The 14012-nt window shown below is 31.2% G+C and overlaps 1 protein-coding gene across 1 annotated transcript; it reads right to left on the reverse strand.

Moving 5' to 3' along the window:
• Positions 1 to 9583: 9583 nt before the first annotated feature.
• Positions 9584 to 10630, reverse strand: LOC127733755 (protein phosphatase inhibitor 2-like). Its single transcript, XM_052243070.1, has one exon. The coding sequence runs from the start codon at positions 10628 to 10630 to the stop codon at positions 9584 to 9586; it is 1047 nt and encodes a 348-aa protein (XP_052099030.1).
• Positions 10631 to 14012: the final 3382 nt, after the last annotated feature.

Raw genomic sequence — 14012 nt, forward strand, 5'->3', positions numbered from 1 at the left:
AGTTTTTGGTTATTATCTTGAATATTATTATAGATAGAGATAAACTGTAAACAGCAATAATGTTCAGAAAAGAAAGATCTACAAATAAGTTAAACATGACCAAAATTGTCAATTGACCTCTTAAGGAGTTATTGCCCTTTGAAGTAATTTTTAACAATTTTTTGTAAATTTTTGTTATCTTTTACAAATAATCTTCTCCTCTGAAACTACTGAGACAAATTTAACCAAACTTGGCCACAATCATCATTAGGGAATCTAGTTTAAAAAAAGTGTCCGATGACCCTGCCTGCCAACCAAAATGGCCGACATGACTAAAAATAGAACATAGGGGGAAAATGCAGTTTTTGGCTTATATATTTGAAACTAAAGCATTTAGAGCAAATCTGACAACAGGTAAAAATGTGCACAGGTTAAGATATATCTGCTCTGAAATTTTCAGACAAATCAGACAATCCGTTGTTGGGTTTCTGCCCCTGAATTGGTAATTTTAAGGAAATTTTGCAGTTTTTGGTTATTATCCTAAATATTATTATAGATAGAGATAAACTGTAAACAGCAATAATGTTCAGCAAATTACGATCTACAAATAAGACAAGATGACCAAAATTGTCAATTAACCCCTTAAGGAGTTATTGCCCTTTATAGTCAATTTTTAACAATTTTTCTTAAATTTTGTAATCTTTTACAAAAATCTTCTCCACTTAATCTACTGGGCCAAATAGAATTAAACTTAGCCACAATTTCCAATAGGGTATCTTGATTGAAAATTGTATCCGAAATCCTTGCCAACCAACATCGCCGCCATGGCTAAAATAGAACATAGGGGTTTACTATAGAAGTCTATGGGAAAATTGTAAAAAAACAATTTCAAGTGGTCACAACTTAAAAACTAATTTGAATAATGATAAGGGGTCTTCAGTAACTATTGTAAGACTACAATGACCTGCTTTTAATTTAACTACTGAGCCAAATTAAACCAAACTTGGCCTCAATCATTATTAGGGTATCTAAAACTATTTATTATGATTTTAACCTTATTTTACATGATTTCCAAATCCACAGTAGATACAGGTGAGCGACACAGGCTCTTGAGAGCCTCTAGTTATACATTGTGACTTGGATGGAGAGTTGCCTCATTAGCACTCATACCACATCTTCTTATTTATATATACAAATATTCATTACCTTCATATTGTTTATACAAAGTAAACTAAACAAAACTTTCTCAATGTTCAGACAAAATAACTCATGTGAGGATCATTTGAAATTTATTGATATTTAATATGCACATGACTTTCATATAAATTTGACAGAAAGTGCACATGATATTAATCAGAAGTCTTATTTGTTGAATTCATATAACTATTTCGATTGTGAAAAGACTACCTTTCTAATGTGTATTTGACAAATCAACATACAACAAGAAATATAGTTTATATAGTTACTCATTCTGAAGTGAAAATAACCTAAAAAGTTCGACATCATGGTCAAATGAAAGAAAACTGCAAAGGTAAAAATCACTCACATATCTAGCTACTTTAAACTTCAAAGGTATTTTAACAATACGTCGGGAGAAAACACACTTTTTTTTATATCCATTGGAGGTTGGGATTGACTAATTTAACACTTATTGTGTAGCATAAATAATGTTTTTTTTTCATTATTTTCTATTTTTTTTTTTGTTATAATATGATGCCCAACTTTGGTTTTTTTTTCAGACAAAGCAATATTCTAAAACATTGGGTTCATGTTCGTGACTTCAAAATTAAATTTGAAATATCAGTTTAATTTTGAATGACACTGGAGATCATTGTGTATCTATAGGTGTTGTGTTGTATCCTTAGGATATTCAATAAAAACTTTTAAAAAATCTAAGTCTTTTTCTATGTGTTCACTTTTTTTTTTTTTTTTTTATAATTAAATGATTTTATTTCTAGAAATGTTTTAATTCGTCTAAATAAAAATGGGATTCTTTCTAACACGTCGTATAAGGTTTGTTTAAAACCAATCACTTAAGCAATGAATTATTTACGTTTTCAACCCATTACAAACATCGAGAATTACATATTTGTGCAAACAATGTAATCCCACTCAATGTGGTATGGGCTTATATACAAAATATTCGAATGTTTCATACTTTGCCAAAATGTAGTATGTATTATGATATGTTCAAAAGTATAATCAAAATGTTAGATCACCGAGCTTTTTCTCAAGATCCAGGTTGTGAAAAAATGACAGATTTTGTATGGATTATACAGGGGAAAACATCATTATGTGTATAGAAGGTAAATGTGAAACAAAATACGACTCTTAGAAATTACTTTCAGAATATCAAAAAGTTCATCAACGTTTTTTCCTGCTATAACATAAAAAAAAATGTTAAATGAACAAAACCATGAAAACCTGACATTGACCAATGAGCCATGAAATGAGGTTAAGGTTCAATGAAACCTGCCAGTCTGATATGTACACATTACAATCATTCCATACACCAAATATAGTTCAGCTATGAACGTAACCTTGATCACTGATCCACGAAATGAGGTCGAAGTCAGGTGAACCCAATCTATTGGACATATAACATTTAAAAAAACTAAAAACCTGCAAACATTTTTTTTCAAGGAGAAAAAAAAAACAATGAAAAATGGGGTCAAGGACTATTGACAGAGACTTCATAACATAAGGCATCTGCATACATGGTATGAAAGATCTTCTTTCTTCTGATATATATAGCTGTATACACATAGTTTACGCCGTCGTCGCCGCAACATAGTAATCTCTATGTCTCGCATTATACGACTTTCGACACAGGCGAGACAAAAAGAAGATTTATTTTCTTTGATATCTTTTATATTTCTTACAATAGAATCTAAATACCATCCTCCCTGTTTATCACGTCTCGAAAAAAATTGTCTAGATAATCAAGTCTTGATATAAATTATAAATTTTTTTATTAGAATAAGCAGGCAAATATCTACAATTCAAATGAAACAAAATTAGAACATGAGGGCAATACGAGCCTGTATCTCACATCTTTCCAGGATATATCTTGTATTTTTGATCGAAGTTGGTTTTCGTTTGTTTCTACATATGTATCATCGTGTTGAAAATATATGGCAAGCACTCGAAAATTTTCCCAAAATCGTAATTTCTGGGTAAAGTCTCCTTAAGCAAATTATCAAATTGGTTCGGTCATATTGGGATTTTTGTAAATCTTCTATTGCTGATTCGAGTTTACTGTTTCTACCTAATAGAGAATATAGATTGATAATAGGCAGAAAACAAAAATTAGTCAAAAAACGTTAAAAAAAAATTGGCATTTACTCTTATAAATAGCTATCAAATTGTTTCAGTCATATTAACATTTTTGAAAATTTAGTTTTCCAGATCCTTTTTATGTTATAAGTTTCTCCCTATCTATAATAGCTTAAATGCTTATAGACACGAACGCAGAAAATGTACAAAAATCGTCATTTAAGGACATTTACTCTTATATAAGGGGTCATCTAATAATTAAAGTTGAATTCAAAACTAAACTTGACATTCTCAGCAATTTTGCCTAGTCAGATTTTTCTTTCTATTATGGGTTTACAGATATTAGAAAATTAAAATGTTTTACCTTTATGGTATGCCATGGCTGCCATGTTAGTTTGGTTTTTCATCAGAGACAATGTAGGACAATTTTCTTAAGACTGTCACATTTAACAAATACTTTAATTGAAAATTATGAATTTTATACCAACGACTGGCACCATGAACACCGTGGTAACCTGCAAATCATTTGTGACTTCATACTAAATAATTTTAATTTGATATATATTATCAACATAACATATGAGGGTATATATGATGCCTTTGAGTGTATGTTTTTATGTAGTCTTAAACATTTGACTGCAGAAAAAACAATTACATAAGCTAATTAATATATATCAATCATTGCCCAGTAGAAATTTGCGGAAAGTGTCATACGATTAGTATTACAATATCATTTAAATCTTGGGTCGTTTCAAAACAATGATGTCAGGGTTTTTAATAAATATATGAAGAAATATGTACACATAATTATTGAACAAGGTACAAATAGCATATACGCTACAGCTCACTAATTATTAAGCTACAGACCAAATATAAAATCATTCCTTTCTATAGAGGCCAGGAAAAATCTTTGATGACAGTTTTTTTACGCAAGGTCTTTCGGGGCGGACAGAACCGAGTGGTTACTAGAATGAATTTCATAACAGCGTGGACATGGACACATGGTATGTAAATGTCATCTTGTGTATCACTGGCTGTCAACAACAAAGACTTCACGCAATTACAGTATGTCAGGGGCCTCTCAATGGGGATATTCATAATTACTATCTTTACACATGTCTATTCATATAATAAAAGTTTTTACATGAAAGTTTATAGGAATTTGTTTTTAATACATTTATATACTCACAACAAAAAGTTTCTTTTGACAGAATTAGTTTATTCAGAGGTGATATCACCAATTAATCGAGAGAAAAAAAGACGTTGTTTTTTCTTGAACAAACTTCTGTGGCTCCTTAAAAAAATAAGAATACATTTATTCGTACGAGTTGATGTAGAGTAACCTACAATCAACTTTTATACTAAGATTATTTTTGTTTGTAATAAGAACCCCGGACCTTTATTAAAAATCATATTTATTCGTACGAGTTGATGTAGAGTAACCTACAATCAACTTTTATACTAAGATTATTTTTGTTTGTAATAAGAACCCCGGACCTTTATTAAAAATCATATTAGTCCTCTGGGCTGCATATTTTTTTGCACGGAAAAAATTTGAATTCCGATCGAAGACTCCAACGATCAGATTTTCGTGAACATTTAAAAATCATTCTAACAAAAAATAACTCGTGAAAATATCAAGAAGCATATGAATCCGGTCATGTGTGCAAAATGTACATTGATTGGAGTCAGAGTAGTTTTTGTGGAAACATTAATGTTTATTTTAGATTTTGTTATACCTGAACAAGTATAACAAAAGTTACGGGATCTATATTCTTTTACTACAAATTAAGCAGGTAATTTCAATGAATTTGGTCTTACTCAACTATATTTTTTGTTATTTGAAGACGCATATTTGAGACAATAAACGTTTATTTGCAATTTTATTCATGCTGATTTCAAAAGCCTCTTGCATAGCCACCCCTCCCTTACTTTAACTGAATCAGGAATGGTCGCCCCCTCACAATTTGAAATTGAATTTGTACTCACTTCTATTTCGGTTTCTGTGTTTCAATATCTATCCATGAATTTACTGGTATGTTCACAATACATTTGTTTTGGAATAATATAAAAGGTATTGTGAACATATTTAATTCATGGATAGATACTGAAACACAAATTAAAAAAATTAAGTACAATTCTAAATTAAATCGCTGTGATCCGTCCATTCATTTTTCAAATCAACAGAACAGCTGTATTCAACAGGTCGGGCACATTTCCTTATAAGTACATGTATAATTTAGCATACTTATGCCCCCGTCAATGCATGTATTAGTGTTTGTTTACAAATAAAGCATTTTTTTTATTTTGGCGATTGACCAATCCACTGAATGATTTGCAATGCATGATGGACTACTTGTCTATAACTGACACACTACTTAATTTATTTTTATTTTTTTTATTTTTTTTTTTTTTTTAATCTATATAATTTTATTTGAAATGTACATTTGTTAGAGATACATAAAGTACCGGTACCTTATCCCGGTCTCGTTGACGTTAGTATATAGCATTTCATAAGGTTTGTACTTGTTAGTACACAGCATACAGTTTTGCTAATAAATAATAACAGAATAAAAAGAAACTACTATGATATATTATAAATCTTAGTTAAGAAGATAAATTATTTTTTTCTGCAACCAAATTGTAGAAGTTTTTATATTTGCCTTGTTTATTTGTCAATATTTCGTAATGTTGGAGAAGTTCACTTTTAAAAATTTCAAACACATTAATTTGTTTTTTCTGTTCGGATATGTAATACACTTTATATATAGTAAAAAGTATGATTGTTAGAAAATCGTTGATATTGTAATAATTTGTATCGTTTATCTTATATCCATACACAAGTGATGCCAGTGATATTATATGATGTCCTATTTTAAGTTTATCTAGTATTAGTTTTATTTGATCCCAAAATGATTTTAGATATTTGCATGTCAGAAAGTAATGATCATAATATTCAATGACATTACATATATTACATAGAGGAGTTTAAGTTATTTTCCAAGAGAAAAGTAATTGTTTGGTTGGTAAAATGTAATGTAGAAATTTCCATCTTAACATTCTCAATTTATTATCTTGGATATAGTTAAAGATGAAGTACAGCATTTGTTCTCTTTTCCTTGTATTGTTATCTAATTTTAGAATTCTGTCCCATTTTTGAAATCCTATTGCTTTCTCATAATATCTATTTAAAAGCGAGATGTAGATATCTTTCGAGAAAAATATTTTTATTGGTACCATTTTTTCCTTCTCTATCTTTGAATTTAAATTCGGAGTCGGTAGCAACTTTTGTTTTGATTGACTCTTCTTTTATGAGCTCTTGTAACCACTGTTTTGGTATTGCTTTCATCAATTTAGAATATTCCGAAAACCAATTAGCATGGCAAGATAGTTTATCTAAAATCTTATTTTGATTAATTTTTCCTTTATCATCAATTATGTCATTTACAAATAAAATTTTGCTGTTTATCCAATTTTTGAAAATAAGACATTTACCATTTAATTTGATATGCTTATTGCCCCATATTAGTTGCTGTCTGATATGCTTATATGTTAGTCGATTTGATTCTTTTTCAGATTTTGAGTTTATCCATGATATAATTATTTTTAAGTAAAATTCTGGAGCAATTTCTTTTAGCTTATTGATTAGATTAATATTGTTAAAGTCCATTTTAAATATAAGGAATTCTTGTCCAAACTTGTCTAAGTAAAATTTTGGTAAGACTTTCCAATTGGGTGATGAGTCTTCATTATCAATGAGTCTTTTTACCCAATTAATATTTATGGATTCTATATATTTATCTATGTCTATCATTTTAAGCCCGCCGGCAAGATAATTTTTACTTATTATAGCTCTTTTAACTTTTTCTGGTTTATTATTCCATATAAAACTATATATTATTTTTTTAAATTTTGCGAGATATTCTTTATCAATTTCTGTTACTGATGCAACATAGGTTATATTTGGTAGGATTAGTGATTTAACAAGAGTTATTTTACCTAACATAGTTAATTTTATTTTACTCCAATCTTTAATTATTTTTCCGATTTTTCGTATTGTCTTTGCAAGTTTAATTTTTTTACACTCATTTTTATTAAGTCCAAAATATATTCCTAATACTTTTATCGGCTCTTGTGTCCACTTAATGTTTTCAACTTTATCTTTACAGGATTTTAAATTTCCGAGCCATATCCCCTCTGTTTTATTTCGATTAAGCTTTAGGCCTGAAAGTGATCCGAAAATTTCGATAATGTTCAAAGTTAATGAAACTTCTTGTTTTGAATTCAAAAATAAAGTGGTGTCATCTGCAAGCTGGCTTAACTTTAGAGTATGGGTTTTATTATCTAGTTTGATTTGAAAACCTTTAAATCTTTTATCTTGTCTTAATCTACAGGCTAAAATTTCAACAGCAACAACGAAAATTATAGAACTCGCGGGACACCCTTGACGGATCCCACGCTCAATGCTGAAGGGTCTTGAAATCCACCCATTATTTAATATACAACCCTTTATATCTGTATATAAAGTATTTATCCACTTCAATAAAGATTTCTGAAAGCCAAATTTCTTTAATGAACAATACATAAATTCCCATTCTAACGAGTCAAATGCCTTTGAAAAATCTAAAAAAAAAGAATTGCCCCGTCTACGTTGAATTTTTCTGAATAGTCTATAATATCTTGGATTTGTCTGATATTAAACCCAATTTATCTGTTTTTTATACATACCCGTTTTGATCACTGCGAATGATTTTATGCAATACTGGTTTAAGTCTTACTTAATTTTTCATTTTTTGCCAGAATAGAATTTTTCTTACTTTTTTTCTCTCGATTACTTGGTGATAATGAATCTGAATCAACCCATTCTTTCAAAAGAAAATTTTTGCTGGGAGTATATAAATATATTCAAAACAAATTCCTATAAACTTTCATGCAGACACATTTATTTTATTGAATGGACATGTGTAAAATAGTAATTATGTATATCCCCATTGAGAGGCCCTTGACATGACACGATGTCATTTAAATATCAGGTGTCCATGTCCACACTTTTATGAAATTCATTCTATATATATACCTGCTTTCGCCTTCAGGAGCGACGCAGGTAAAAATTACTACCGGGTTCTGATTTGTTTGTTTTTGTGCAATTCTTATAGAGATCTTGGTAATCATTCGAGTATAGACCGTTTCTTTCACGGTGTCGATAATTATTTCTCTCCCATAAACATTGGTGGGTCTGGTCTGATCGAAGCATGAGCAGAAACTAATAATCCGACGTTGATTAAAATTTACAAAAGTTGCAAAGGTACATCTGGCGAGAAGAAATTGTTAAAAAAAATCGTTAACTATTTAAATTCGTTAGGGAGCAGTTTCGGATACAAAATGTAATCGTGACTGAAAACAAACGACATTTCAAAAGCATTGCGCTACGGCGGGCTTAATAATTATATTGTGTCACTTGCTTAACGCATATTCCCTGATTTTCAAGTGCACCGTTTGTAGAGTACCCTCTGAAGGAATTTTTGCTGATTTTGCTATACTAAAATAAGGTAAGACGCAATTTTGGAACTATAACAAAAAGATTATAAACCTTATACAACAGATTGTTCGAAAATCTCAGGATATGTAGAGGAAGTCTAAAAAATTAGATAGACTTATTACACACTATAAGGTTAAGTTTGAACACGCCATCACAGAATTAAAAAAAAATATAGTTATGGGGAATTGTTGGTGACATATCAAATACAACGATTCAAATCTGTCGTGACAATTTCGCTGAATTAGTATGACGTCAAAAAGTTTTATTTACATAACAACGAAAATCATTTGGTTTTGCTATGGTATCTCTATTGGTGCTATTTCAATTTTGAGATGACCCCTTATTTTTTGTCAACTGTAATTGTCTAAGTGGAATCCTAGGTATAGACATCCGCAAATGTCTAGTAGTCAGTACTTCAAATTTTTTCATGAGTTATCATTGATAAGTTCATAAATATGAATTAACTGTTTACAAAACTTTGAATTTTTTCGAAATACTAAGTATTTTCTACCCTAGGAATAGATTAACTTAGCTTTATTTTTCAAAACCTTTCAGAATTTTGGGTCCCCAATGGTTTTCAACCTCCTAATGGTTTTATCCTTTAAAGCTTTTTGATTTAAGCGTCATTGATGAGTCTTATATAGACGAAAGGCGCGTCTGGCGTACACAATTTGTATCCTGGTATCTATGATGAGTTTATGGTACTATGTAAACGCTATCAGATACTTTCAAAGACTGCATTATTCTTAATTGATTATCAAAGTAGGAATGATTTAGAAAATTCTAGATTTATAACCTAATATCAGCATCTTCAAACGCCTCTGCCTGGGGTATACATTTCTGTTTTGAATAAAGGCAATCGTAATTTTCAATAAATTCATATTCAGGGTCACCATCTGTTTCTTCTTCTAAAATCTCTTTTCCACTTGAAATACCGTAAATGTTTTTAGAGTCAGTTGTAATGTTTTCTTTTTTTAAGTTCTTTTCAGCCAGGAATGCATGATCATATGTATCATCAATTTCCTCTTCGTCATTTGTTGTACTGTCAAATGATTTACACAGGGCGTTTTGACTTGCACCAATCTTTATTAATTCATAATTTTCCAGATGCTCTTCATCCTGTGCACCATAACTTTTCCAGGCTTCTTGGCGAGGAGGCTGTGCCTCTGCATAGATAGAAGGTTCATCAGGTTCCTCAGGTTTTTCATCACTTAAGGAAGCAGGTTTTTGAGTTAGGTCACCTCTCTGATCTGCTTTCTCAAAATGAGGCTCAATAAATCTGTTGCAGTCAAGCGGAAGTTCGAGTTCATCATACATATTGTTTTCATCCTGATCATTATCCTCTTTGTAAACTTCCTGTTCGCTTTTATCATTTGGCTTTTTGTCTTTAGATTTTGAAACTGCTCCTAATTCTTTCTCATTTTCTTCGTCCTTTTCGTCTTTGGTTTCTTGTATTTTGATCCTACTCTTGCTAGATTGTTCACTTATTAATCTAATTTTACCGCTAATTACATCTTCTAATTCACGTTTGAATTCGGAAGAAACATGAGGATACTGATGTCTGGATAAAGGTGCTTTGATATCGGAATTGTCGTTCAATGATGATATCTCCTTTGTTGGAGGAGGTGAATGTTCTCTCCTCGGTATGGGTTTTGAAATTCTGTTTGATAATGGTTTTATTTTTTCAGACTGCGAAAAACCAAGTTTACTTGTTAACTGCTCACTTACTCTCCTTTTGGTAAGTTTATCAATTGCTTTAGAAATTTCAGAGGAATCCTCATGAACCAATATAAATGTCCCTGCACCTGTTTCACTCCTACGTCCTGCTTGTATCATAAAATTGTTACCTTGTTTGCCATATCTTTTCAATGCATCGTAATACCATCTATACTTAGCTTCTTTTTTTTACTAAGTCCTCTAACATAAGGCACACTTCCGATACATACAGGCGGTATGTACTCGTCAGGTTAAGTCTTTTGCTATCTTCATTTTGTTTCAACGTCACATCAAATCTAGCAGCTAAAATAAATAATAAAATGTAGTAGAATAGCATTCTGTCAAAAGGACTAAAAGCTATGTATGTTCTTCAGTAATATAACTCAAGTTGTCAAAATAAAAAAACCCTAATGGATCCGAGGAATCTGTATCGTTCACCCGGCACATGTGCATTAAATTGTAACGTCTCAATGCAAAATAATATTCTGATAGTGTCTGGAAAAAATTAAGTAAAAAAAATGATTTCGGGCATGTTGAATTATTTGTAGATCTTATTTTTGTTGATCATTTGGTTATTTACAGTTGCTCTCATTCTGTTATAGTGTTTGATAAAATAGGTACTTATAGTCAATTAATGACAATAAATCTTATACGGAATCGAATGATGTTATCGGTCATTTGACTTTTTAGTACATTTTGTTCTGCTGATAGTTATTGCCATTAACAGCTTCTCTTTATCTACTATAATGTTTGCAAAAAAAAAAATGTTGGTAAATATCGTCATTCAAGAGCAATAATTCATATAAGGATTCGACACATTTCGGTGGTGTTGACCTTTTTTGAAAATATTGTCATGTTTATCAGTTTAATATAACTTTCTACATTTCGACTATAGAAGAGGGACAGTCAAACTCATAGATCGAAAACACACTGACAACGCCATGGCCAAAAATAAAAAGACAAACAGACAAATAATAGTACAGATGACACAACATAGAAAACCAAAGACTAAGCAACACGAACCCCACCAAAAACTGGGAGTGATCTCAGGTGCTCCGGAAAATACACAAAAACTGATAAATCGTATTCAAGGACAATAATTCCTACACGGAGTCGACTGAAGATTTCGGCCATTAGATCCTTATGAGATCTCGCGCTGCTGAGATTATTACAATTTACAGTTTCTCTTAATCTATTATAGCTTTCGAGTTAATTGTCAAAATCTAAAAAATTAGCTTTGGCCAGATTTGTGTAAAATTGAACAGACAACGACGACGGATGGCGATAGACGACGAACTTCAAGTCATGGGAATAGCTCACAATGCCCTTTGAGCCAGGTGATCTAAAAATGTAAATGAATTAAGTAGATACATGTAAATCATTCAACATGCAAATAATCCAAACTGAAAATACTGTAGCCTATCTACATCTATCTATTTTGCTTTTAGCTAATGAAAAATAACTTGGATATAATGAAAAATATTTAACTACACTATTCAAAGCCAATAACAAAACAACAAAATTTTCATTGTCACTTTATATCCAACGGAGTCCCTTCACTAAATCTTTTGTTTCACCAAAAAAATGTTGTGTACAGAATAGTTGCATTCAGAAGATTTCTATCTGTTTCTAATTTCAAATTATTCAGATTAAAAGTATAATTTAGTCAAAAAAATAAGTGGTTTTCACACTGTTTCCTTTTTCTAAGAGTTTCTTAGAATTTGCATACCAGGATTCATCAGAAATAAATAAATATCAATTTTTATCAACAGGACGGATGAAAAATACTACTATCAGTTGTACAATTCAAAAAAGAAATGCCAAACATTGAAATTACCTTTTATATTCATATTATCAATGGTATAATGTGTAAAATGCAGAAGAAAGAGCATAGTATAACCGTACTGCATTTTTGTCGAGCCTGCGAACCATGTATACAAAAATGAAGTTTGAGATTTCACTGTCATACACATGCTATAACTGATATATTTGACCAAGTAGGGTGCCTAATGCCAACGAGCTTTGATCAAATTAAATTTTATATCAAATACCTTAACAACCTTTTATGCACCTGTCCTAAGTCAGAAGCCTGTTGTTCATTGGTTGTCGTTTGTTGACGTTGTTCATAGGTGTTTCTCGCGTCTCGTTTTTGTCTCGCCTTGACGGAGTCAAAAAGCGAGACATATGTATGCTGTTTCCGGTGTCGGCGGCGACGGCGGCGGCGGCGTCAACAATGTATTAGTTTGTGATTAGGTCTAGTTTATGGTGAACCACTAGTGGTAGGTCAATGATATTTGGTATGCAGTTGTATTAGCATTGGCACATCTCATTGCCATGGAGATTATTTGGCCCGTCCTCTCAGTCATGGTAAATCGATATTGAAACTTTGCTTAGTTTACATGTACTAGTTTGTGATTAGGTATGTTTATGGGGAACCACTAGTGATAGGTCAATGATATTTGGTATACAGTTGTATAAACATTGGCATATCTCATTTCCATGGAGATTATTTGGCCCCATCCCTTTAGCCATGGTCTATTGACTTTGAAACTTTTGCTTAGTTTACAAGTTAATGTTTGTGTATATGTTTCTTTAAAGGGAACGACTTATGAAAAGTCAATAATAGTTGATATGCAGTTGTATTAGCATTGGCACGTCTCATTTCCATGTAGATTGTTTAGCCCTGTACCTTTAGTCATGGTTCATTGACTTTGAATATTTGCATAACTTACATGTTAAAGTATTGTTATTTTAATTTCAGCATTTGCATTATCAAAATAACAAATAGGCGAGACATATCTCTGTGTTAACAGTTTATTTATATAGATTAGACCGTTGGTTTTCCTGTTTCAATTGTTTCACACTAGTCAGTTTGGGGTCCTTTATAGCTTGCTGTTCAGTGTGAGCCACGGCTCCGTGTTGAAGGCCGTACTTTGACCTATCATTGTTAACTTTTTATACATTGTGACTTGGATGGAGAGTTGACTCATTGGCACTCATACCACATCTTCTCAGGCGGGACCCAGTTGAATTAAACAAAAGAAATGGAACTTTTTGTTAGAGAAGGTAAAAAGGGCGAAGTTGGTAAACTTGAATTGTTTACATCTGTTTCTATGGGCTTTAAAAGTTCAATTAATGTTCCTAATTTAAAATTTATGCGTCTTATATATGTTTTTTTACTTAAATTATGGTATGGAGATTCGAGATATTTGTAAACTTTTAAATTATAGACAAATTTTCACAAAACAGTCGATTGTGGTAGGTGCAAATTCATGTGGATCTTTTTTGTGCATAAATATAAATTCCACCGAAACAAATTTAAAAGAAAGATAATAGATTGATCTTTTTAAAACATTAATTTGCATCTCTGTCCCCGGCGACAGTTTTTTGGAAAAACATCCTCAAAATGGGCAATAATTTCATCGAAAAGAGAAAGTCCAGTACACCTTTTCATGTTCGGGCGTGTTTGAGTGGACTATTCTGTTTTGAAAACGTAAAAAAG

Source organism: Mytilus californianus, unplaced genomic scaffold (assembly GCF_021869535.1).
Source record: "Mytilus californianus isolate M0D057914Y unplaced genomic scaffold, xbMytCali1.0.p SCAF_3, whole genome shotgun sequence".
Classification (NCBI taxonomy): domain Eukaryota; kingdom Metazoa; phylum Mollusca; class Bivalvia; order Mytilida; family Mytilidae; genus Mytilus; species Mytilus californianus.